Genomic DNA, 27,868 nt, shown 5'->3' on the forward strand with positions numbered 1-27,868 from the left:
TACTGGTAAAAGAATGGGTGAACTTTAACTTTATAAAAATAGCAGAACAGAGTAGATGTAAAATGTTCACTTTATTATTATTTATTTTTAATATACAATAATTCTGTCTGGCAGCATACAAAATTATGACAAAAACATAACTGATTTATTTCCCAGAGTAAAACCATCTTAACAAAATACAATTCCATGCATGGCATCAAACTTCATTGCAGATAACCTGAGTTGTGTCATTTTTGTCCTATGGCCTTGGATACCTGCAGGTTACCAGTGTACAGGAAGAGATTTTACAGTAGTCACCATTATGAGACAGCACAATGCTAATGACTGTTACATTGTTGTAATGCAGCATGTTTACAGCCTTTTTCAGAAATCATTGAGTAGTCATGTAGTCATGTGGACAGAAGTACAAACAAAGAGATGTAAAAAGAGGAAACACGTTAACAAAAGACCATAATGATTTCCTTCATTGCTACATGGTGAAATATATCTGTCAAAACCTTTGAATAACAAAGGTACAAAGGTGAAGTGAAAGTATTTACTGTGTGAAGTTTAAAGTAATATTTAAAAATTATTAAGCAATTATGTCATTGGTGATGGAATGCAGAAGTGATATAAAATATCCCGGCCCACTTCTGAACAGGAATGTGTTCAGAGAAGAAACTAAAGATAATGGAGCAAAACAACATTGACTGAGAGAAAATTGACACATACTGTGGGTAAGGCAGCTTCATTATCCATATAAAAGCTCCATTAAATAAAAGAATAAAGAGGAAAGTGTTATGGTTCTGTCTTCATCACATATCAAGACAACAAATACGAAGAAAAAAACATCCTATTTCTCTGACAATCAGCATTTCATTCATACGTATCAGTGATGGGGAATCAGTACAGAATGGATGATACTGAGAAAATGAGGAATACTGTCCAAAGGTGCTTCAACAAGAACAATGTAAGTGCTTTACGTGGAACTAAAACAGGGACAGACTGACTCTAAACCAAAACCAAACCTAACCACAACTGTTACTGCTAATCAGGTTCATCAAGTCAGCACAGAAGATACTTACAGTCACGGAATATTTATGGTAAACTGTGGTCACATAGAATCTCAAAATGTATTGAAAAGTAAAAGAAAAGGCCAAGGTAAAGTTTCTTTATATGATTTTTGAACTACCTGATATAACGTTAACGGTTTAATATCACAAAAGTTTTCAAAACTTTCCACGCTGAAAACAAAAAAAAAATCCATCATGTGTTTTTTTCAAGCTGGTTTTGGAGAACAGTCCATTAGTGCTTTGTTGGGTTGAGATCTGAAGTATTGATGACCATGTGAACGTGGTTTACATTTACATTTCACATAATTTAATCAGGAAAAAAAAACCAGAAGAATGCAAATACAAACAATAATACCTTAATCATAACAATACAAGCAAGACTATAAATAATACAAAGAGGTGATCATAGTGTGATTACTTCATAACGATTAATGTGATTTGTTGATCAGTAACTGTAGGTGGTGATGATAAGATATAAAAGATATAAAACTACAGTACTAAGTTCTCCTATGATTTTGATATTATCAAATATTATTGGGGGAATTTAAAAGAAAACTGATTATTTTTTATAATGATTTTTAATAATTTTATGAATTTACATGGATAAGTGCAGAAGAAGAGCATTTTTTGCAATATTGAGGTAATGATGAATGTCATCTACTGGTCCACTGAGATCACCAAATCCCATTTGGTCAAAATATCATCCACCTCCCACCCTGTTTCTGCCCCTCTCTCTCTCAGTGCCTCTGCCTCTTCCTCAGACCCTTGTCTGACAAACACATTTTCCAACTTCAACTCAGGATTCACTTCCTCTTCCTCCTCCTCTCCTCCCTTCCTGTCCTCACTCCCCTCCTCTCCCTGCATCAACTCACCCAAGCCTCCCTTCTTGTTGAACTCCATCATAATCTCTGGCAGCACTAGTCTCTTTGTTTCAGGATCCCATTCAATACAAATAGTTCCCTCCTCCTCCTCTTCTTCATCTTCCTCTCTACTGTTTGCTGTAGCTATGCTCAGAACACCGTAGTCTTTTGGTAAGAAATCTGATTGGTCATCATAGGGGTCGGGTATGTGACGTTCGATGTTCTGGGAGGAATAAGCAGAAATGAGGGCCACTTTCTCACTCTCACTTCCTTCCTCTACAGCTCCATCTATCTTTCCATCTATTCTTAATGTGACTTTTCCACCCATCTCCCCAATTCTTACATTGTCATTTGTTTGTAGATTTAAAGGAACATCAAAGAGGCCAGTTTGGGTTTTTTTTGTTAGAAATAAACCTGGATACCCTGTGTCTTCCTCTCTGTTCACTTCTCCCTTAGTTGCTCCCTGAAAAGACGGTAATGATCTCCGAACTGGGCTCAGCAAAACTGATGCCCATGGCTGCGCCTGTACAGGGGTGCTCACCTCTGTCTGTGCATGCGTCGGTAAGTGTGTTTGCGTGCATGTGTAGGTTGACTTCTGCAAGAGGTAGGACCTTGCCTGAGGAGAGTTAACTCCAGCAGAGGGACTATCCTCAAATCTAAATTTTTCCTTCCCATATCCGTCTTCTGCTATGCATTTCTGGCATTTACCGTTCAGATTATTCCCATCTTCTCCTCTGTCATGCCTCCTCTCTTTTGCTTCCTCTTCTCCTCCGACATTGATTTGAGGAGCTATTCCAACAACCCCATATTCAACAGACAAATCATCAGACCCCTGGGGGGAGTATCTTGGAGGGGGACCTGTGATATTGTGCTTGGGGCACGCAGGGTCTGATGGTCTGTCGTCTTCGATGACACTGATGAGCATGAGGTTGAGCCTCTCAGGAGGGAAATTCAGAGGAGGAGGGTGAAAAGATGATTTGTTCTGGAGATTGAAGGAGAAGGAGTGTGCCATTCAAAGACTGACACTTATCTTTTGAAACATTTTTAAAATCGACTTTACTTGTCTAACATGTAATGCAACAGTCAAATTTGGCTTATTTATCTATCACATACTGTACCAATGAGACACTAAAATCAAATCAGCTCGTAAAGGGTCGAGCCAGTGATTTATTAATGCAAATTAATTTATCAACACTGCCCACAATACTCTAATTTTTAGTTCCTAACACAAGTAACAGAAGTACCTTAACAGTGTCTTTTGTTAGACTCATCCTGCCTGGTAATTTCCCACCTCTTTCAAATTCTGCAGTCTGTTTTGCATAATCACAGTCTGTAACATAGGTTTTCCCCCTTAAAAATTTGTTCTACACATCCCAGCTGAGATAATCAGGGTTATTTTCTCAGATTTGACACAGCTCCTCCAGAGGCACAAAAGGCTTTATGTTACTGTTTTCACAAGCTCCTCTATGACAAGTAAACTGATCTTTATGCCCCTATAAACGTTTTAACACACCCCCTAAAACTTTTCACACTGCAAACAAAAAGTAAAAAGTTCTACACAGTGCTAGCACTCTGCTGGTGGAACAGTGGGTAGTAAAAGGTTAACGACAAAAATTGGACAAAAACGTGGTTCACCTGCCAGCACGTGTGTGTTAGTGCCTTTGTGTGTTCACATTACCAGTATATATGGCCTCTTCTGTCCTTTCCCCATCAGGTAGTTACGGAGAAAGTAGCCAACCACCACAAGCACACATATGCACAAAGATGGAACAATGATACCCCAAACCGTCCTCTGCAGCTGGTCAGTCACAGGATCTGGAAGGAGATGGGAATCAGGAACATGTCACACAAACATATACATACATGTGTAAAGATTCATACAGGGAATACTATGTGAACACCTTCCACACCATATCAGGATTCACTGTAGAAAATCTAAAATGCACTAATATCAGGCAGAACAACACTATTTTTCTTGATGGGCATTTTGTACAAGCCAAAACTCATTCACAACCAAAGACATCTCTCTATTACTCTCCTGCTTCTGAATCCTGTTCAGTCACATTCCTTTCTACCTGTCAAACAGAGAGCAAAATATTCTCTTTGTCTCACACACACGCAATGTTTTGTACCTTTATGGGTGGTTATGCAGTGCCATGCTGACGACTGGCATAGGATGGGCATAGGGACCAATTTTGCTTTGGCACGGAAGCAGTACTCAGTTTCATACTCCATCAGCTGATATTTGTATGGACCAGAGACCACTGGGAAATGATGCTACACACATACAGACACACAAACAACAGATTATTCTATAACTGGTTCAGTGGTACAGAAGAGCATGGGTGCTTGAAACTTTGATTTTTATATTTTTCTACTTACTGTCTGTTTACGACGGGAATTGTAGATGGAGAGGCTGTAAGTCATCTGGGGGTATAATGTTGCAATGGAAATGACTGGGGTCTGGTTGTTCGGCTGATATCTCATAGGTCCCTTCAGAGTGATCATGGCATTATTGCCCTCTACTTCCACAGAAACCAGCGGAGGACCAAAACTAGCTATATGGGTAGACAAAAAAAAATTGGTCGATTTTAAATATTTAAAGTTGATGTGTCAATTCTAAGTTACCAATAGTTTGTCACTTTAACTTACTGTCCGTCTTTGGATCAAATCTCCTCTCTGTCAAGGTCCATTTGGAGGATCCTCTCCTGCCCACAGCGCGAACTCTGGCATAGTACCCCTGCTCCTGATCCCAAGTCTCATTGCTCAGATCACACCATCTCCGCACTATATCAGTACACAGGTGCACCGCCCTCCAGTGCACCCGTTTTCCTTTACTTCCTTTCACGCTATCCCCGTAGCTGGGAAAGACAGAATAGGCCCACACAGATAAGACAATGACTGCCTGCTCTGAGTCCCTGCACAAGCTGGGATACCAACAGTCAATTTATTCAGATGTCCCCCTCGAGCAAGGAACTTCAGGTTATATAGGCCGTTTGTTAGATCAAGTTACATTTTTCTTTTATTCAGCCCTCTCTCGTTTCTCAGCTTCTTTTTTATCTGTAAATTCCTGAATTCCTGAGGGCAGCCTTTATCAAAACATTATCTTCCACTTTAACCAGGTAAAAACAATTATGCACCATAATGGAAATAACATGAAGAAATAACTGTGTTCTCAGGGCAACCTATGTTATAAGAACATATCTTCTTCATATTTTTTTTAAATTTAAACTTACATGGCATACTGCACTGTGAAGTGAGTGTCCAGCGGTGTGCCATTTCCTGGTAACCACTCCACTAGATTCCTCAGATTCACTGAGGAGAAGACGACATTGATGGGGCTGGGAGGAGAGGAGGAGACTGAGGAGAAACATAACAAGTTTGATGAGTGAGGGGAATATACGACATACATTTACCATAAACCCATGGTTGTCATTATCTGTCTACTAGTTTCGGGTTATGTAATACTGTTGGAGCAGATTTCCCCCATTTCTCCATCTTCCCTGCTGGTTGACTGATCCTTGAACTTCCTCTTGTGTTACTGTGTTGTATAGTAAAACAAAAATACTTGTTCCAACCTCACATAAAAAGTGATGGGCTGTAACCCAACGTTGTCATTAAACACATACATTGGGCAGCTATATACAAAGAAAATTTAACCAACGTAGTTGAATTGAACTCGGTTCTATAAAAACATAGTATCATTTAAACAAGAGAACCAGAGAATATATTAAACTATTTCTGCACAGGACACATACTGATGAAAGTGAGTGGTTCATAAGTTCTAGACCTTTGAACTGAGGCCTGTAATAACTTGAAGGTGCAGTAGAGCTCTATAAATATGAATGCCATGAACACAGCAAAATGATAGGCCTCTGAACAATTTTGTTTAGTCTGGACACTTGTGTGCATAGTAAAATTTGCTGGTTTGATAGGCTACTTGAGGTTTTACTTAATGAGAGAAGTTTTTATTGTTGTGTTATATATACATACATTAAGGCCCTGCCTGCTAGGGCTTTAAAGACACCATAAATAAGATAGTTTGTGTATAACGTTTGCATAATGGTTCTAATGCAGGTTGCAATAAGTAAACAGTTTATATTACTACATTTGGATAAACATCATAAAACTAATTGGACAAAAAAAAAGAGATTCCTTGTGACACACAGGCGCACACACACACGGTTTCGTTACTCTTTAAATAAATAAAACAGTCTCAAGTAGCCCACTAAACTGCAATGTATGTAAATCTAACAGCTGCTACTTGGGAAAAAGGCCAGACGCCCCCAATAAGTAAAGGAAACAGGAATACCGAAAACAACCAATCATACTTGTATTGTTAGTTTCATGCGGTCATACCTGCGCAGTGAAGAACCACCAGGTTAAGAAAAACGAACACTATCCACATCTCTGTAGGGGGCGGTCATGTTTTGACAAGAAACATGGTCAGCCTGCGGTAACCTCTCAGCCACTCCAGCGGCCGGCCGGCGTCTCCCCCGCCAGCAGGCTCCAGACGTCCAGCCCGGTGTTTCTGGATCACCGAGTTTAAAAACACGCCTGGGGGGGGGGGGGGACACGAGGAGGAAGTTAAAAAAAATTAAAAAATAAAAAAAAAAAAGAAGTTCGGATTTAGTCGCAGATGTTGAGTTGCTGTGAGCAACCAACCGTGAAACCTCGACGCTCTTGTATTTACTCAAACAATTCCAGTGCAGCAGGTTTCCGTGAACGAGGCAGGAATGTGACCTCACTTGTTTATGCACATTACACCTGTGCAGGTGTGTGTGTGTGTGTGTGGAGGCGGGGACGGTGACAGGATATGAAGAACATCCACACCACAAAAGCTTAACTTGGTACTTAGGTAAAGTAACACTAAGTAAACACTCACTATGTAAATCCCCTGTATTATTGGTGGATTATAAAGTGGAGCTAGGGCCTATTTTTATCTATTTTATATAGTCTGTACTTAATTGGGTGGTTTGATCAATAAATATGCGATTTATTATTTAACATTGATATATATTATATATATATTTCTATCAATTTCTATCCATCATTGTTTTTAATGCAATGCTTTTATTGAGGAAAAGTCTTTCTAGCCTATGACTTAGCTTTAGCTTCCTACCTCTTCTGTACAAACTTTGCTTTAAAGTCATGTGAGTGCATGTATTGTGTGTGTATATGTAGATGTCTATGTGTGCATATCACATCTTTTATCACAATTACGTTTTTATGTGTAAATAGATAAATATTAAAATCTTAATCTATACAGTTGTCAGATGATTGTGATGGAGTAAAAGTCAAAAATTTTCCTACTATGTCGTAAAGTCCATACAAAAAGCTGAACAGAATTAATTTAGGTACTTTCCACCATCAGCTACGCTCACTAAGGCTATAAAATATGAAACCATGGTACATCTCCAATAAAAAACGAATATTGAATTTACTAATAATAATTTTATGGTCTACCTAGCGGAGCCTCTCTTGTTTTTCTTAGATTTTAAATTAAATGTAGCTCATTTGCAATAGTCATGTAGTTGAAAAGACTGAGTCCATCCTTCCTGAGTCCTTCCTGCAGTTAGCTTCTGTGAGCATATGCAATGGTTTGGTTGGGTCAGGTCTGTTTTTTCGGGTCGATACTACATGAGATCTAGAAGAACATAAAAACTACATAGAGATGTTTTTTTCTTGCGTCAGGTCTGAGCAGCAGGTGATTAAAATATCTCAACAACCTTTCTTAGTAAGGGCAGGTTACACAGAAAACTCTGTTGGGGATCTTAAAATGCAACATACAAAACATAATGAACAGATGGCAACAACAGGCGCTAACACGTCTTATAGTGACATCTGGTGGCCAAAATCTGTCACCAGTGCCAATATCTGCAGTTTTACAAATTATAGCACATGGGTCAGACTTTTGTGGTCATACCAGTCGCAAGCAGAACGATACATGTTTGTGAAAACTGTAATTATCATATATATATATATATATATATATATATATATAGAGGCAGATTTGCCACGCACACATAATGATGACTAAATGAAGCGGAACTGTTCGTGTTCCGTCTCTGGTGTGTCTCCGGAATGTTTTTGCCGTTGCGCGTCTCGCTGCGCATTCATTCAAGAGTCTGTTAGCGTTTAGCTTGTTGACAGGATTGTCTGCGCTCACTGAAAGCAGTAACTGGACTGATTTGTGTGATGCTGCGCTAAAAAAATTGACTTCTTTTTGATGCAGATATGGCGCTTTCGATGGAGACGCAGCTCCAGAGCATCTTTGAAGATGTTGTGGTAATTTGCATCTTTATGAACTGGAAGCTAACATTTGCTAGCATATCAGACAGCGTTAGCCTTTTCCATTGAATCATGATGGTTTTGCAGATAAATAATTCCAGCAACGTTTCTAGATGAGAGTTTGTACGTATGTACAGCTACTTTATCCAGCTAGCTAAAACTATCAGCTCAGATTGTATCGTTTTGTTCATTAACAGTAGGCTAACATTTCAAAACAATGAGGGCTTAAGACTTTGTGCATTATGAGGAACTCTTTGAATTTTGCAACCAATTAACTTTGTTGCAATTTTTTACTTTTTTTAAGTGTTTATCTTTTATTTACATATTTAATATTAACGAAACTTCAGTATATCATAATTATTAATAATAATTATTACTTGCCTGGCTTAACGGTGTAAAGAAGCATTGAGAAGAGGGGATAACACTAGATAAAAGAAGTAGCCCCCCCCCCAAAATACAACTATGTTTGAATAACATGTACTAATGTTACTGCTTCTGCACTTAAACCTCCGATAAGCTGAACCCTTGCCGAGGTTGCATGAACTGCCTGACACACAGTTTATTTATTCAGTTATACCATTAAAGTTATAGACACATTTCAAGCAGAATTAAAACAAGGATGATGCACCTGAACACAATTTGGAGTGCACAAGGTCTGAATACTCTTCTAAATGGGGGATTTCAGTTTTTTTATTTTCGTTTTCATGTTTTCACTTTGTCATCATGTGTTACTGAATGTATCTTGATGAGCAAAAACGGCAATTTTATGAAATGTTGTATTAAATCTACAACACAGTAAAGTGAGCAAAAAATGAAAGGGCCTGAATTCTTTATGGAGCTGCTGTAGTTTCAATAATATCTGATTCTGATCATCTTATAAGTGCTATTTCTTTATTTATTTATTTTTTACCCTAAGATTGTTTTTGATTTGTTTGATCTCTACCTACTCTTTGATAAGCTTTATCTCAAATCTATCTCTATCTCAAAATGCATTATTGTGGTTAAATTCTGACTGACTCTGACCTTGCATGTATATCATACTTGCAAATACAAACTTTACTCACACCACCACCACTTTATGACTACGCTGATGTTGTTTATCAAAAAACATTCGAAGCTAACCTTTTACGCCTCAATAGAGCATACAGTAATCTCTGTAGATTTGTACTAATAAGTACTAATAATACTAATATTTCTCCTCCATTCCTACAGTCATAAAAACAATTAGAAAGAACGAGAACATTTATGTCTAAGGCTCCTTCAGATTTGAATAACTTTACCTTTAAACATATGGTTTTCTCACGTTAAAAACGGTTCGTCTTCTTACTTCAAGTTAAGATAAGTTGGGCATGTTTCAGATTGTGCTATAACTCTATACACTATTCAACATACTGTATATTCTATATTCTCTATTGTATTATTCTTGGGTAAGCATTTGTAAATGGCCTCTTGTAGCCATCTAGTGGTAGAGTTCACCATTTCACTCCTCTTTCTAATATTTATTGATTGTTTATTGATGCTGATGTTTATTGTGTGTCTTGATTGTGGGGTGTCTGCTGAATTGTTAATTGTTGTTTCGGTCTTTCCTATTACTTTAATGTCTCTGTTTATTTTTTTAATTTTTGTTTGCATTGTGTGTTGGGACCCCCTCGAAAAAATGATGGTTCATCTCAAGGGGTTTATTGAATAAACATGTATCATCATCATTACTGGGGTTATTATTATCAGAAAGAAAGATGCAACTAAAGAGGAGATCTAATGTATTAAAACATTTGATTGCCTTCCACATAATATTTTATTGATGTTGTTTCACCTTTCTTCTCCTCACAGAAAACTGAGATGATAGAAGAGGCATTCGCTGGGTAAGATGACTCTGAACACACAGACACACTCCTCCTGATGCACTCTTATAATTTAGTTAAATCAGGTTTTGATTTGCGTAAAAAGGCATGATATTAGTTAGTTTTATTCTGGCTGTATTTCAGCAGTTCCATCAGCAGAAACACCAATGAAATATTAAAATGAACAAATATATAAAGCCTTTTATTGTCTTGTCCATGGGCTGTGTTGTGGTTTAGGATGTTTATGGACACTCCAGAGGATGAGAGGACTAAACTGATCAGTTGTCTTGGAGCCTTCAGACAATACTGGGGAACGCTACCACAGGTCTCTGCACATTCAGAAACAAACACATGTTTTCACATTGGATAAGTAGCTTTTTAATTTTGTAACTGCCTCCATGTCTCTCTGCAGGATTCTCATGAACAGTGTGTACAGTGGATAGTGCGGTTTATACACAGCCAGCACAGTCCCAAACGAATCTCCTTCCTCTATGACTGTCTTGCAATGGCTGTGGAGACCAGCCTGTTACCACCTAGGTACAGACATGCTCACACACACTTACAAACGCACACAGATATATATCTATTAATTAACACTCTGGGGCTAGACAGACTGAGTTGAGTCTGTAATTAAGTTAAGAGGGTTTTGTTTAGGCCATATCACTATCAGCTCCTGCCTTAAGATATAATTAAAGATGAATGAGCCTTATGGTTTATGATAATTCTGAAATTGAAAGTATTACTTTTCATTTATATGATAAATGAACATGTGTCCTTAAAATGTGTCTGTCATTAATCTGATTCTGTTTAACACAAACACAATGTGTGTTGAACCTCTTATCATCATCTGTCTAATGAATCTCTTTGTCTCTAGGATGGTGTGTGTAGCTCTGATAAGCTCAGAGAGTTTAGAGTGGGACAGGACTCAGCTGTGGGCGTTAACTTTCAAACTGATCCGCAAGATCATCGGAGGGGTGGACTACAAGGTCTCTGACACACACACACACACACACACACACACACACACACACACACACACACACACATACACACACACACTCACACTCTTACACTCTCACACATGCAAGTGTAGCTGGGACAAGTCTTCAACAAGTTTGGTGATGAGGATCTTCAATAACATGTTCCTCATAAAATCTGTGCACTACAGTTTTTTATGGATATGATAGGTACATCTTTGTTTATGTGAACTGCAGCCTCATCACTGGTTTTCAGTGGTCATGTAGCTGTAGTGAACATTTCTCCTGAAATCATGTGCTGCTGTCAGCTGGAGGTCACGCTGACAGTACAGCAGCTTACATGCCAGTTACAACAGAGTTTGTTGACTGTATTTGGAGACTGTTGTTGGCAGAGAGAACGGGCCTGCAGCAGGAAGTTCCAAACCATATCAAACAATAGGAAGTGTTTCAAGCTGTTACAGATTAATCTGAAAATTCCAGTATGTCATCCCAAAACTTTCTAGAGACTCTCTGCCCTCATCAGACATCACAAAAAAGTTTTCAGAATCAGAATCTGTTTTATTACCAAGTAGGTTTTCACACATGAGGAATGTTTTGTTTTAACAGAAAACATAGAAAGAAGGAAAATAATATACAAACAAAGATAAAAACAATTAAGTACTGCAGGTCAGATCACTTAGATATAAATAGAAAAATGTAAAAATAAAATAAAGTAAAATATTTACAATAAAGATGTGAAAAGATATTATAGCAAATATAAATATATATATACAGCACAAATATGTACACTGTGCAAAATGACAAGCAAAATACATTTTGAGGTTTCTGAACAGAAACATATAAATCACTGAATATGTTTTAATCTAAGGTGTTTGTGTGTTTGTGTGTGTGTGTGTGTGTGTGTGTGTGTGTGTGTGTGGTTCAGGGTGTCCGGGACCTGCTGAAAGCTGTCCTTGATAAAATTCAGACCATTCCTACCACTGTCAGCTCAGCTATAGTCCAGCAGCTTCTGGCAGCCAGAGAGGTACCTGTTGTTTAGTCTTTTACTTTTTGAGTTGAATTTTTTCAATTTTTTTTTCTTCATATTTGTTGGAATTATTTTCTGCAAGCACACAAAACCTAGCATTTTAATGTTTTATTGTGGGTAAATGTCTGTGTGTATTTTAGGTAGTAGAGTATATCCTGGACAGAAATGCCTGCCTCCTGCCGGCCTACTTTGCCATCACAGAAATCAGGAAACTGTATCCAGAGGGACAGCTGTCACACTGGGTAAGTGTGTGCTTCTTGTGTGTTTTTGTGCAGCTATGTGTGTGTATCCAACACTCTTTCTCTCTTATTGAGTCTTCTGCCCATTTTCTTTTGTCTCTCTCTCTCTCTCTCTCTCTCTCTCTCATTTGTAGCTTCTTGGCAGTTTGATATCAGACTTTGTGGACAGTTTCAGACCCACAGCCAGAATCAACTCTATCTGTGGTAAGAGACACATAAACACTCACATTGGAAGATTACATATATTGATCAAAAAGATCAATATTTTCAGAGTTTTGTGGTTCTCAAGGGTTCTTTTTGGAAATCTTGTAGTTTCTGTTTTTCATGCTTTGTCGACACTTTAATGACGTCTATTCCTTTACAAAATGCAGCTGATGTATGTGATGAGTCATTTGATGTGTGAATGTGTGTGTCTGCAGGACGATGCAGCCTGTTACCAGTAGTGAATAACAGCGGAGCCATCTGTAACTCCTGGAAATTAGACCCCACTACTCTCCGCTTCCCCCTGAGAGGCATGTTGCCCTTTGACAAGGTAACATTTGTTCACACATGCATCTTCATGCATCTATGCCCACATTCCCAGACGTAGTAATAATGTGTATGAATTTTTTTTTTTTCTTTTTGGATGTAGGACCTGTTTGAGCCACAGACGGGTTTACTGCGTTATGTGCTAGAACAGCCGTACTCCAGAGAGATGGTGTGCAACATGTTGGGACTCAACAAACAGGTGAAACATCCTCTCCGTCTACTTTTGCTCCTTTGCTTCCACAGTATGCCAGGGCCTCCGCCTGCTGTCACTTTTCCTGTCCCTTTCACTGTCTTTACCCACTCTCCCCTTTTCTTAATCATTTTTGGCATCCCCCAGTCTCTGCTCCTTCTGTTCCCTGTCCACTTCTTTCTCTCCTGTTTTGTTTTTGTCTCCTCTGCTGCTCCTAGTCTGCTGTTCCTTTTTCTCTGTATCTCATCCTGTTCATATCTTAGTTTGCTGTTTTTGTCCTTGTTCGTCTTTACTTGATTCTACATATGTCCTTTTTTTTTTATTTCTCTTCTTCTCACATTTTTCTCCCTCCCTCCTCCCTTGTTGCCCTAGTAACACTGCTATATAAGAATATATAAAGCAAGCCAATGCTGTGAGCTTGACCCATAATGCACTGGTGTTAGTTTGCCCTGTTGGGTTCATGCAGTTTCAACTCAGCCCATCTCATTGAGTGCAGCCATCGACACAGTTTGACCAGTTACTGTTGTGTCCAGACTGTTTGTTGCCATATAGTGGATTGTTCTTCATATTTTAACCATGAACAAATAAACCAGAAACTGGTTTGCATGTTTGAATTGGCTGAGTTGATCCTAACTGTGCTGAACGGACAGTGAACAACCTAGCTCCTTAGTCACCACTTTCTCTCTCTGTCTCTCCTTTTTTTTCTTCTCTCTCTCTCTTTCTCCCTCTGTCTTTGTTTCTCTCTCTTTTCTCTCTCTTTTGTCCTCTGGTTGTGTGTTGTGTTTGTCTGTCTCTCTGCCATGCGCTCTCTAGACTCTGAACATTGCCCAGGTATGTCGTTGTTCCTCTTCCTGGTCACCTGACCTACTAGCTAACCAGCCCATTGGACGCTTACTATTTAGACACGCTGATGTCCTAGAAGTGGGAAGATGGAGAAAAAAAGGAAAAAAATTCAAATGGAGTAAAGGGAAAAGCCACAGAGCTTGAAATGGTCACAGCAGGGTTTCATAGCGATGCACTCAGTAGAGACATGTAGCTGTATGAATACTGGGCGTGTACACAGACAGACAAACAGGTAGACAAAGTATGATGGAGGAGCAGCAGCAGGTAGATCGATGGACATGCAGGCCGTTTATGGATCATTAATCATGGATGATTTGTTCAGTTAATAAGATGGTGGCAAATACATTGCTTCCTGTCACATTTCGCATACTACCTTATCTCTGCTTTTAATACAGCAGCAATAAAATGTATTGATTAAAGCCACAGATGGCCTATATTTTCTGTGAATATTCAGTATCTCTATATGAGCAGTTTATAGGCTTATAAAAATACAAGCTTTTTATAAATGAAAGTATTTTAAGATCTTAAAATACATAGTCCAGCTTATGTACTCTGATGATAGTTTGAATTCCAGACTGAGACAGCTGTAGGTTCTCTGGACTGCTCTTTGTATTTAGTCTCAGATATTTTATACAGTCAATGGTTCCATCTGTTAATCTGACATTTAGTATTTCTGACTTTAACCTCTGCTGTTGACATTTCAAGTCCTGCTGCACTGCATGTATGGATGTAGTCTGGTCCGTGCCTGTTGTTAGCAAGGTCCCCTCGTGTCTGACCTAATGCTGCTACTTTCTGTTGCACTGACCTGGGCAAAACTGCACTTTTTTGACTAATTAGTGGTCTTCACTTGGGCATCAACATATGATGTTGTTATTATTATTATTATTATTATTGTTGTTGTTGTTGTTGTTGTGTAATCACATGAATTAGCTGAAAGCAGTCTTGCACATCAAGACACTTCCAGCTATATGGCAAAGATCAGCCTACCATTTAACAAAATTGTATAGTGCAATAGCTAGACAGCAGTAGCAGGAAGATTGTGCACCATTTACAGTTCAGAAAAATATCATAAAATATACAGGATGATTTGTTATGATCAAATTATTAATTAATTTGGAGGTATGCACAGGACAGGCTGGTTGGGTTTTGGTTTGACATAGTGGTGGACAGTGATGAGTTGGACTGCAGTCTGCATTGGCAGATGGTGGATCTTAAAAATGATTATGTCTCTCTGGCATGTCTTCTACTTTTAGTCTAAACTAACTTTTGATGCTTTGTTGTTGCGGACATTAGCAAACCTAATTTAATGCAAATTGTGCCGTCCAAAATGATCAAGGCTTGTAATATGTGAGAGTCATGGTCTGCTAATGCTGCTCATTTATATACTGACTTACTCTCTAAAGAAAACCCTGTGGTTACTGATGGGATGATGTTTGTGTCATTAAAAAGTTCCCGGCTTTAATAGCAGCATATGAATGAAAAAAAAAATAAATCATAGAAGACATGGCAAAGTGTGATACACAGAGCAGTGAGTTTATGTCGTATTTTATGGGTTTGATCAGTATTTTGCCCAGGTCGGCTGATGAGTGACTCTGATTGGCTGTCTGACTGGATGAGTGAACTCTGACGTGTGTTGCATGATGTTCACTGGTTAATGACGCGCATTAATGAAAGACGGCAATGGTTGTTTGGGCTTTTTGCTTGTTTGATTCAGTTTGTACCTTGATGATTGTTAAGTGAGCAGCTTCCAGTGAGACTAAGAACATGACGGAGAGCTCAGCTCCTCTTATAGTGATGAAATGTTGAGAAGTCGCAAAACAAACGCTAATGAAAAGTACTCAACCTCTAGTTTAATAACAATGGATATTTCCTCAAAAATTGTGCCATAGCAAATGCAGCAATGGTCGACATACACACTATGTCATTCTCCGATTCTGATATAATGATTTTACATAATCAGAATTTTTATAAACGTGATTCTTAAGAAAAGAGCTACTGAGAGGGGCAGTGTAAGTCACAATCATTCACTGCAAATGCAGAGTTTTCATTTATTATTAGTAGTTCACACACTAAAATTATACAGTTCATCCAGACACCCAGATATTATCCAAAATGTAATTACACATTTGTCTGTGGTTAATGACCTGACAAGGCGTACTAAGCTCTAGCCTTGCTGGAGTGAGACATTGACTGTCAGTGGTAGACAGATGGCATGCTTATTTGCTTTACAAGCAATTAGCAGCAGTGTTTACGACTGGTGGCTGACTGATACTCATTTAGAGAAAAATTATTTATTGTGGAGAAAATTCACTTAAACTGTGTCTGGGGTAGATGCGCTGATGTTGTTTTAAGCTTGTTAGGGACCAGAATAAATAAAGAACATCTGTCAAACCAGGCTGCCATTGGTCGGGATGTTGGTAGGTGATAGGTGGGGATTATAGACCAGCCACCAGTAATGTTTTTCTTGGTAGGACACTGTGTTAGGATGTAACTAGGTAAGCTGTTTGGCTGATTGCAGATGTGGACCCTTCTCTCTTTCTCTCCATCTCTCTCTCTCTTGCCTTCTCTCTCTCTCTGTGTGAGCATGTGTGTGTTTTGGGGCAGCAGAAGAGAAGTGACGTCAGACTCACAGCTGCTCTTTGTCTCCCCAATCACACCTCCTCCCCACCTTCCCAAACCCTGTTAGCCTGCATGCAGGAATGTGTTGCACCGTTTGGTTTGGTTTGGTGTTTAGTGCTGTGCCGTGCTGTTCTGTGCCATTTTGTACTGCTCTGTGCCGTGCTGTTCAGTCCCTTGCTATGCTGTGTCCCAGTTGTATGAAAAGGGCTGTGTTAAGTCCTAAATTGCAGAGATCCTCACTCCTGCTCTGTCAGTTTCTTCATGAAATACAATAATTGAGGTGCATAGGACTTCAATCCAGTATTGGTTTATAGCGCTACGTCGACACAGTCTTCCTTATTGTATGCCAACTCTAGCCCACGCAGAAGAACATTTGATCATGGACTCTGTTCTCTGTGCTCCGTGGCCTTTGGGCCTTAATATCTTGTTAATCTGCCTCCCCCGCCTCCACCTCTCTCCAGCCATTTTTCTGACTTTCTCTTGATTCCCGTCCTCTTTCCTTTCTCCTCCTACCTTTGATTGAAAGTCCCCTGTACGTATGAAACTCACAACATTGCAGGTTCAGATACTCCAGTGAGGTTCACATAAACAGTTCTACTCTACATGAAAACATTTTGTTCCTGCAGGATATGATGATTCCAGAAAACCAGGTTATACTTCCACAAGACCTCAGCTGAGCATCATGTCATTGTTGGCATTAACACTGTTTACATGAGCAAATTTAATGTCATCCCTTTATTTATTAAAGGACAATCCAACATGTCTATAAATGTGCTGTTAACCAGCCAGCGAACTTTCTACTGCAGTCCTTTGTTGAGAAGGATTTGATTGAAGTTTAATGTTGATCGGCTGAGTCTGAAATGTCATAACTACTCATTAGCACTTGAAATTTCTCTTGTGATTGGTTCACTGATACTATGTCAAACTTTCATGTTAGAGAGCTGCAACCTTTTGTGTGCACTAAAGCTGCAGCAACAGATGATGGAAATCATAGTAGGTCCAAATTACAACAAGGTCAACTTGTTCCATTGCATAAAATATGGTATCGGGTATCAGCAAGTGCACAAATCTGTGCACTCTGATATGCAAATCTAATGCCATGTAATTTATAAATAAACCTTATAGTTTTACACCTGAATAAAACAGTTTTCCAAGAAATCAATTCTAAAACAGTAGCAGTGATGTGCAGCCACTGGTAACTACTGTTTTACAACAGCAAACAAGAGTTGCTTTCCTGTAAATAGTGTGACATTAGCTGTTAGCAATTTGGCAAAATATTGCACTGGAAAGTCCCACCAGTAAAAAGTGAATGTGTACAGCATGCAGGGCTTTAATTTGGACATGTGTCACCAGTGTTAGAACAATTAGTGTAGAAAGTGTTATTTATTTGGCAGTTAAATTTGATAATAAGAGCAAGATTCTATGGCCTTCACATATCTGCTCATGTTTTATAAAGGGTAAAGCCACACCATACAACAATGACAGCGATTATATCACATTCATACTGGATTAGTAGTATATAGCTGTTCATTTTTTTTATTTTGGTGCAATGGTATCGGATCAGTACTCAATATTGGCTTATATGCAAGTTCAGGTATGGGAATCGGTATCAGAGCATCTGTACAATGAGGCAAATTACTGGAGCTGTGGAGACTTAAGTTTAGGTCCCGCTCCTCCATAACATCATCACATGAACATACAGAACATCTGGAAAAATGGAGACGGGTTAGAGGAAGGTTTACCCAGCTGACAGAGGCAGGAATGAGATGCAGTCCTGCATGCAAGGGATGGGAAAAGGTTGATTTCTAACAACTGCTCGGTTATCTATTAACATTGAACTTTGTATGTGACATGTACTGATGATAACCGTCCTTTCATTCTCTCCCTCCCTCTGTCTTTCTTTCTTTCTTCTCCTCTTCTTTTCCTCTGTCTTTACATAATTCCTCTTTCCTTCTCGGACGTCTTTCCTTCCCTTTCTCTGTTTGACCTCCTCTCTCTCCTGCCCACCGTTCTCTTTATCCTTTAACACTCCCCTCCTCCCCCGCCAGCATAAGCAGCGTTGCCCGGTGCTAGAGGAGCAGCTGGTGGACCTGGTGGTGTACGCCATGGAGCGCTCCGAGACCGAGGAGCACTTTGACGCCGACATCGGAGGAACGAGCCAGCTGTTGTGGCAGCACCTCTCCTCTCAGCTCATCTTCTTTGTGTTGTTTCAGTTTGCAAGCTTCCCACACATGGTGTTGTCATTACATCAAAAGGTGAGGAGGAAGATGGGAGGCAGGGAGGCTGAGTGAGCCCACTAATACACGATTGCAGTCACACAGATGAAAAACACACACAATAAGTGCAACTATAAAGCCAGTTAAGAGGACAGCATGTTGAAGCACATTGTTAATAGTGTAAATGTACAGTGAATCTGATAAAAGGAATTATATTTACACTCAGGCAGTAACAGCTAAATTTCTAATATTCAGTGGAGAGTTATGTTTACTCCTGTCACATACAAACAACATCAGTACAGCTGTACCATCTCTCTGGCCTCTGTTACTCCTGGGAAATGTAGGTAAAAACTAAATGAATATAGAGTGCAGAAAAATATTCAAGGCAAGAAAGTAGAATAGTAATGAAGAGTGTGTTTATTATTAAAATTGTGAAATCTGATATCATTTAACGTGATCTTATTTGTTGGGTGTGTCTTTCTTTCACTCCTTTTCTTCTTGCAGCTTGCAGGCAGGGGTCTTATTAAAGGGAGAGATCACCTGATGTGGGTCTTGCTACAGTTCATATCAGGAAGTATTCAGAAGAACGCCTTGGCTGACTTCCTGCCTGTCATGAAGCTCTTCGACCTGCTTTACCCAGAAAAAGAGGTTCATATCTGCCAAGAAATTATTTCAGTTTACTCCCAAAATTATTACTGTGCCACATTTTATATGATAATTTCTTGTCTTTTGTGTTATGTATCTTGTGTCAAATGTTTTCTACTGCAGGTGAGTGTTTTTATTCGCAGTTGTAGAAGTGGTAGTGGTAGTTTTCTGTTATTAACAACTTTATAGACAACAATCTGACAATGACAATCTGTCAATCTGTTTTTTTCTTCACCCTCTTCAGTGCATCCCAGTTCCTGACATTAACAAGCCTCAGTCAACTCATTCCTTTGCCATGACCTGCATCTGGATCCACCTTAACCGCAAAGCTCAGAACGACAACTCCAAACAGCAGATACCCATACCGCACTCTCTGAAACTACACCATGAGTACGTATCTTTAAAACCCTCTACTATGAAGTGTGTGCTTCCAATGTACCCAGTAAATAGTGAAATAAACCAAGCTAACTATGAGACAAAAACCATATGGACCTGCTGTGTAATGTAATGACCTGGGCTCCACCCCTCCTGTCTGTCAGGTTTCTCCAGCAGTCCCTGCGTAACAAGACTCTGGGCATGTCTGACTATAAGATCGCCCTGCTGTGTAACGCCTACAGCACAAACTCAGAGTGCTTCACCTTGCCGATGGGCGTCCTAGTAGAGACCATCTATGGAAACGGATCTATGAGGATCAACCTGCCTGGCACAAACTGTATGGCATCAGGATCTGTCACGCCGCTGCCCATGAACCTGCTGGATTCACTCACAGTGCACGCAAAGATGAGGTGGGGAGAATGGAGGTGCTTCATTGTTTGTATAGATACTGTTTAGAAGGACAGATGATGATTTGACAGAAAGGTACTCAGATTATTTCTTCAATGCATTTTACTGTCATCCTCTGCCTCTTTGTAAGACTCGGTCTGTCTGTCTGTCTGTCTCCAGTCTGATCCACAGCATTGCCACACGGGTGATAAAGTTGGCCCATGCCAAATCCAGCACTGCCCTGGCCCCTGCACTGGTAGAAACATACAGCAGACTGTTGGTCTATATGGAGATCGAGTCATTAGGCATCAAAGGATTCATCAGTGAGTACATTTTAATTCACTGTGCTGAAAACCAGTTAATGACAGATGCGGAAATCACAAAGTGTAATAAGCTACCCTCACTTTAACGTCAGCTCTATTTGACTGTCACAGTGTTCAGCACACAACACACACACACACACACACACACACACACACACACACACACACTCCATACTTTTCAAAAGCAGATTATCAAGCAGCATGAGATAAGGGCCTTTGATTGACTTGACTTGTTTACACTTAGGCCAGCATAAAGCCCCTTTAAGTTAAAATGACAGTAATTTAAATCACAAGTTTAATTCTGTAAAGCTGTATTTACTGAGGCATCTGAGCTTGAGATGTCTACTGAGACATCTCCAAAGCCAATCTCCAGGAAAAAAGAAACTACACAGCTGTACCATAAAAAGAAAATGATAAAAACAAATTAAAGACCTTGAATGTCACTAGTTAAAAGCTCTATGCATAATAATGTCTGCTTGTTTAAGATCCTTTTCTATTAACAGGTTTCATTTGCCCTGATTTGTTCAGATTTTGTTTTGTTGCCAGTGTATTTTGGTGGATGTGCATTAATGTTTAGATCAATTAATTGACTTAGGGTTCCTTACATTCCGAGACATTTTGAATAGCAGCAAGTTAATCTCAGCCAAGTTTCTAATATCTTGTCCTTGAACAGTTGCTTCTTGTGAACATGAACATGGCTGAGAGAAAAAAAAGGAATCAATCTGAATAATGTCACCCTCTCTGTCTCTCCAGGCCAGCTGTTGCCCAACGTGTTTAAGTCTCACGCGTGGGGAATCCTTCACACTTTGCTGGAGATGTTCAGCTACAGGATGCACCACATCCAGCCGCACTACAGAGTCCAGCTACTGAGTCATCTGCACAGTCTGGCTGCTGTACCCCAGACCAACCAGAATCAGCTGCATCTGTGGTAATGTGCAAACACATGACCATAGTATATAAGCCATTACACAATTACTGATACTGTCACTATTGATCTGCTATTACTACTAAAAGTCAAATCAAACCTCACAGCACGAGTCTGGTCTGGATAAGTAAACAACTGCTCCAGAACTGCAGTGTGTGTGCAGCTTAAACTTCAATCTTAGGTGTTGGTGAAGAAATTGGACCAGATTTTTTGTCCTTGTGTGTCACACACTTTGATATTAATTATATTGCATCTGGATTCCTGTCGTCATCTGCACAGATTAAGACTTTAACTATATAATTGCTTCAGTTACTATTGTTTGTCTCATTCCCAAGGACAAATACCACTTCCATTAGGATCTCTACTGTTAGAAGTGATGAAAATTATTATTATGTTGGTTGAGATTTATTGACCTAACTCTTGTGTACAGATGTTTCACATATTTACCTTACAATACAATACAATGTGATGTCAGTGTTGTTTTTACTGGGTCCACCTCCTGTAAATTACCACTGTAGATGGTTGAAAAAGACAAAAGAAATGCTGATAGCGTCTCTAATTGACTTATGTCTATGTCTTTGTGCCTCTCTTTAGTGTTGAGAGCACAGCTCTGCGGCTGATCACAGCGTTGGGGAGTTCGGAGGTACAACCCCAGTTCACTCGCTTCCTTAACGACCCAAAGACAGTTCTTTCAGCCGAGTCTGAGGAACTGAACCGAGCCCTGATCCTCACCTTGGCCAGAGCCACACACGTCACTGGTATTACTGACTCTAGATTTACTTCTTTAGAGATTTTTTTCTTGAGCTCTTGATGTTTGACTTGTCTGTCACCTCCTCCCAGACTTCTTCACAGGGTCCGACTCCATCCATGGGACTTGGTGTAAAGAAATTCTCCAGACCATCATGACCTTCACGCCTCATAACTGGGCCTCACACACTCTGTCTTGCTTCCCTGCTCCACTACAGGTGCAAATATGGTTATTCACGCATGAATCACACTGACAAATTCAAACTATAATGTTATTTTTTTTTTCTCAAATCAGATTCCTTAATTTTGTCGTAATGACTCCCACCCCACTATTTTAGGCATTCTTCAAGCAGAACAATGTTCCTCAGGAGTCTCGTTTCAACCTGAAGAAGAACGTGGAAGAGGAGTACAGGAAGTGGAAGTCCATGGCCAATGAGAACGACATCATTACCCACTTCTCCATGCAAGGCTCACCCCCACTCTTCCTCTGTCTGCTGTGGAAGATGCTGCTGGAGACAGACCACATTAACCAGATAGGCTTCAGGTGGACTGATTATTTTGTGTCCCTGTGTTAAGACAAACATGTACTTATTATACACAGTCATTTCTACACAAGTTGTGAAGTGAAAGAAGTGACGGTTGACACTGATTATATTTCCATGTGTTACCCTCGGTATCTCAGACACCACAGAGTGTATCACATGCGGTAATGATGCATTTCACCCCTTATGTTGAGGCATTTTAGATTCACACTAATTGGCAAGAAGTCTCTGCACAACATCTGTAGCTAATTGGTCCAGTGGGAGAATACAGATGTGTTGTTGTGGGATAATGAGCCAACTGTAGCCTGATGTTTTGTCCCTCAGGGTCTTGGAGCGTATCGGGGCTCGTGCGCTTGTGGCTCACGTGCGCACGTTTGCGGACTTCCTTGTCTACGAGTTCTCAACCTCAGCAGGTGGACAGCAGCTCAACAAGTGCATCGAAATACTCAATGACATGGTCTGGAAATACAACATAGTCACACTGGACAGACTCATTCTGTGTCTGGTAAGGACAAACTTGCGTACAGAGAAATAAATTGGGTTATTTAATACAACACACACACATATTAGAGGCTTCTCTTTATATCCCCAGTAAATATGACAAAGACTGCGTGTCTTTCTGCTTTTCTCTGCCCCCTCCAGGCGATGCGTAGCCATGAGGGCAACGAGGCTCAGGTCTGCTACTTCATAATTCAGCTGCTGCTGCTGAAGCCCAACGACTTCAGAAACCGGGTCAACGATTTTGTCAAGGAGAATGCCCCCGAGCACTGGCTGCAGAGCGACTGGCACAACAAACACATGAGCTACCACAAGGTACACATTGTAAAAACACACTTTTAGACAAAAAAGTGAAATGAAATTGTGAAAGACATTAAGGACAAATCCTAATTAAAAACGCAAAATTGAAATTGGTGAATTATTATGATGTAGCTCAGTTAAAAAGGTATTTGTTGTTCTCCTTCCAGAAATACCCAGAGAAGTTGTATTTTGAGGGTCTTGCAGACCAAGTCAACCCTCCCATGCAGCTCCAGCCTCAGTACCTGCCAATCTACTTTGGCAATGTGTGTCTGCGCTTCCTGCCAGTCTTTGACATCGTCATCCACCGCTTCCTGGAGCTCCTTCCCGTCTCCAAGTCTTTGGAGACGCTGCTGGATCATCTAGGAGGGCTGTACAAGTTCCATGGTGAGTCAGGCTCTCTAAAAATGTTGGCCTGTGTGGAAAAACGAGGAGCGTTGATTTTTCTGAAATAAAGAGCTATAGCAATTAATACATGGATGAAACATGACAAAGGGAAGAAGGGCCTTCTCCTGGAATTTGAGTTTGTTTTTGTGTTTACTGTTGTGATTATGTGCAGACCGCCCAGTCACTTACCTGTACAACACACTTCACTACTACGAACGACACCTGAGAGACCGAACCAACCTGAAGAGAAAACTAGTGCACGCCATCATGTCTTCACTTAAAGTATGTCGAGGGAACACACATGCATCCAAGTTAAAATATCATTCTGTGACAATTTAAATGATATTTATTAAAACCATACATGTTGTTTCATCTTATAATATTAGTATTATTTATTGTTATTGGCAACTGTTTTTTTTTAATAGTGTAATGTTTTTATAGGACAACCGTACCCCAGGTTGGTGCCTCAGTGAGACCTATCTGAAGTTTGGCATGAACCCCAGAGAGGACGTCGTGTGGATACCAGATGACACCTACTACTGCAAGCTGATTGGACGCCTGGTGGACAATATCCTTCATTAATCTCATCCTATTGGTAGATGGATCTATCACTCACTATGTTTACATGCAAAATCTATTATGGTTTTTGACGTTATTCCAAGAAAGACAATATTCCTACTAAGTCGTTTACATGTCTAATTAATATTAATATTCCATTAATATTCCAGTTTACATGCAGCTGTCATACTTCGATTAAAATGTGGACTTTCAATATTTGTGCATGTCAGAAAGGCTTCTCCAAACTGTTTGTGTACAACACAGAGCTGACAGTGAACAGACAAGAGGCTGTGTGTCTCAAACCTGCCATACAAATTCCAGCTGAGATGCATATTCTGAATGTGCTGTAGACATGTCCAAAGAATGCTCCTAAAACCTGAATAATATCGGCACTTCCCACATGTTTTAATCAGAAAATTCTAAATTTGGAAAAAGGCCAAATACAGAATATGCTGCTGACATGACCCCATATCAAATTCTGAATATTGTTATATTAGGAATAATAGTGGAGTGTGGATTATCAGTGTGCATGTTACAGTGCTCTCTGTTACAACATTACCCTGATGCTGGCTAACAGAAAGTCATGGGCCTCTGGGGTACCTGAATAATATATTTACTTCACTGCCGATACTCCCTTAATGCCTCTTTACTTTAATGTGAGACAGTAATTGTTTGTACATCTGCAGTTGATTTAATCTCAGTTCGTTTTAGTGCAGCCAGCAGGGTTGTTACAATGGAAAAGAGTTATTGCAAACAAAGTGGAATCTGTCCAAGTGGCTCATGTGTCAACAAGGCAAACAGTGTGACATCCAGAGAACAGACATGTAATTAAAACGGGGACACATAACACTTCCCTTCCCACTATGAAACCTTGTTACCTCCTTGTGTGATGTTTACCCTCCTTAACTCTTTCTCACCCATGGCGGGAAAGTCACCCGGTCCTTTCCCCAACTGTGACTGGAGGTTCAATGAGTTCCCCAACCCTGCGGCCCACGCCCTGCACGTCACCTGTGTGGAGCTGATGGCTTTGGCCGTGCCGGGGAAAGATGTCGGCAACGCGCTGCTCAATGTCGTGTTGAAGAGGTGCGATAGACAAACAGCACGTCATCTTCAAAGAGATAACAGCTCTGATTGTTGTAGACAAAATGACGCTAAATTTGTGCTTTAGGAAATAGTGAATATTATTTGCCGCATTCTCGTAGTTGTGTGTGCACTCTGGGGGTTTGTTTGTGTCCCACATGTATCAGAAACTTGAATTATCCACAAAAGCATCCATTTATGTTTTCCTTTTACTTTTTAGCCAACCCCTGGTTCCCAGAGAAAACATCACGGCTTGGATGAATGCCATTGGACTTGTGATCACCGCACTTCCTGTAAGAAAAACATTCACTCAAGATCTTTGCAGTGCTTCACTATTTGATGAAATCACGTTGAGTTTGTTCACCTTGAGCACCTCTGCTCTCCTCTCTCAGGAGCCCTACTGGATCGTTCTCCACGACCGCATCGTGTCTGTGATCGGCTCTCCGGCCCTGACGTCAGAGACGGAGTGGGCAGGCTTTCCCTTTGCCTTGCTGGACTTCACAGCCTGCCACCAGAGCTACAGCGAAATGAACTGCAGTTATGTTCTCGCGTTAGCACACGCTGTCTGGCATCACTCATCCATCGGACAACTGTCTCTGATTCCCAAGTAAGGAAGTCTTCAGTCTCTGGCTCGTCACTTGTTTCCCTTGCCCTTTGGGTCTTTTTAATGCTTTTCAGCCCTCGTATCATTCATGATAGTTGTCTCATCATAAATCTGTGTGTGTGCGCGTAGGTTCCTGTCAGAGACTCTGAAGCCCATCGTCCAGACGGAGTTCCAGTTGCTCTACGTGTATCACCTGGTGGGGCCGTTCCTGCAGCGCTTCCAGCAGGAGAGGACGCGATGCATGTTGGAGGTAAACACACATGAGTTCGACCATAGATGACTAAGAAGACGATCAATAATTGTTAAAACTAAAAATATATAATTGTACACTATAATCTTCCTGTTATTTTAATTTTGATGTATGTGTTTCAGATTGGCGTGGCCTTCTATGAGATGCTCCAGGCGGTCGACCAACACTGCCAACATCTCAGCTACATGGACCCAATCTGTGATTTCCTCTATCACATTAAATACATGTACACTGGAGACAGCGTGAAGGAGCAGGTAAGCTTTAGTCTACGTTTTAAATAGAAAATTAATCACCAACTTGAAAGCCAATAACTTGTTTTATTACTTTGACAGGTTGGCTATAGCTTTCTGCTTAAGTGCACAAGCACGTTTTTCTAAATGGAACAGTAGAAAGTAGTGAAAATAATACAACAGTACAAAAAACTTGACAAAACTTAACTCTGGTAAAAATACTAATAACTGAGACAAATGGAGACCTTCGTCACCCAGCTTTCAAGTAAGATGACATCTGTGAACTTGCTGCTCCTAAGGAGACAGTTATGTGTTTCAATTTTCCATTTTTGGTTTGAATCTGTCACCCACTGTGCAGCAAGACAAATCCCCACGAGTCAATTAGAGGAGTACTTTGTGCTTGAGGCTTAGACAAGTGTACTTTATATCATTAATTTAATGGACAAAGCCACTATCATACACTCAGAGCAGTCTTTTGCCGAGCTATATGTGTTCTGTTTTTGATGTGACAAACTGTACAGGTGAGCTTAAAGCCAAACAACATCATGTTTGTGGCCTTTGTTATTTCTCCTATCTTTCCCTTTGAGTCATCATTATTTCCCTCCCTATCTTCTCCAGTTATTCTTCTGTCAGCATCTGTGTATTTATCTCTCTGCCTCTGTCTCCCATCTGTCTGTAGGTGGAGAAAATCATCATGACTTTGCGTCCAGCCATGAAGCTGCGTCTGCGCTTCATCACACACAGCAGCATGATAGAGACTTCGTCATCAGCTGCCACCGCCACCTCCACTTCCACCCCCTCCACCTCCTCCACCCCTCAGCCCCCTCCCTCCTCACTCTCGTCATCCTCTGCTGCCCCCTCGCCCTCCTCCACACAGCACACACACGCGCCTATGTAGGCAGCCAATCATGAGGACGGACGTTTACACACACACACACACACACACACACACACACACACCAGTCAAATATTTTGTTTGAAACATTTTTACATTAGTTTTTCTTTCTAACTTGGATTATTCTCAAAGTGAGGATTATAAATGTGTATTGAACTTTAATAAAGAAGAATCCTGTAGAGCTGGTTGTCTGTCCTCATCATGAATGAGTTTCCTAAAATTCAACTTGTCACAAAGTGAAAAAAACAAGATGCTGCCCAGAAAATGCTCAAAATGAATCACTTCACAGAAAGTATCTGAAGATGTGAAGGATCTCTAGCAAAACTTTTGCCAGAAGGGGCGTCTCTATATCAACAAACTGTATAATAATTCCCAGGTCTTATTTGCGGGGGGGGGGGGGGTAATTGTTGTTATTATCATGACATCATTTTTTATTTTTTTC

General features: G+C 40.2%; 2 protein-coding genes across 2 annotated transcripts; one reads left to right on the forward strand and one right to left on the reverse strand.

The window, feature by feature from the left end:
- Positions 1–52: 52 nt before the first annotated feature.
- Positions 53–6,683, reverse strand: il20ra (interleukin 20 receptor, alpha). The gene is made up of 7 exons (XM_071478941.1): positions 6,272–6,683; positions 5,149–5,272; positions 4,565–4,773; positions 4,295–4,470; positions 4,045–4,189; positions 3,591–3,727; positions 53–2,894 (listed from the first exon to the last, which is right to left on the reverse strand). Exons 1-7 carry the CDS (start codon positions 6,318–6,320, stop codon positions 1,710–1,712), a joined length of 2,025 nt encoding a protein of 674 aa, XP_071335042.1. The 5' UTR covers positions 6,321–6,683; the 3' UTR covers positions 53–1,709.
- A 1,336-nt stretch (positions 6,684–8,019) lies between these two features.
- On the forward strand, positions 8,020–27,607 carry med23 (mediator complex subunit 23). Its single transcript, XM_071478942.1, has 30 exons — positions 8,020–8,200; positions 10,034–10,065; positions 10,282–10,369; positions 10,457–10,581; positions 10,919–11,030; positions 11,947–12,045; positions 12,189–12,290; positions 12,422–12,491; positions 12,707–12,819; positions 12,919–13,014; positions 18,516–18,722; positions 19,188–19,331; positions 19,573–19,718; positions 19,868–20,113; positions 20,271–20,413; positions 21,167–21,341; positions 21,933–22,096; positions 22,179–22,303; positions 22,424–22,629; positions 22,952–23,132; positions 23,270–23,440; positions 23,593–23,809; positions 23,982–24,091; positions 24,251–24,377; positions 25,285–25,450; positions 25,668–25,740; positions 25,840–26,054; positions 26,181–26,301; positions 26,424–26,555; positions 27,211–27,607. Exons 1-30 carry the CDS (start codon positions 8,150–8,152, stop codon positions 27,427–27,429), a joined length of 4,176 nt encoding a protein of 1,391 aa, XP_071335043.1. The 5' UTR covers positions 8,020–8,149; the 3' UTR covers positions 27,430–27,607.
- Positions 27,608–27,868: the final 261 nt, after the last annotated feature.

The sequence above is a fragment of the Trachinotus anak genome, unplaced genomic scaffold (assembly GCF_046630095.1).
Source record: "Trachinotus anak isolate AG129_WGS33_773 ecotype Australia unplaced genomic scaffold, CSIRO_AGI_Tana_v1 ptg000005l, whole genome shotgun sequence".
Taxonomy (NCBI): Eukaryota; Metazoa; Chordata; class Actinopteri; order Carangiformes; family Carangidae; genus Trachinotus; species Trachinotus anak.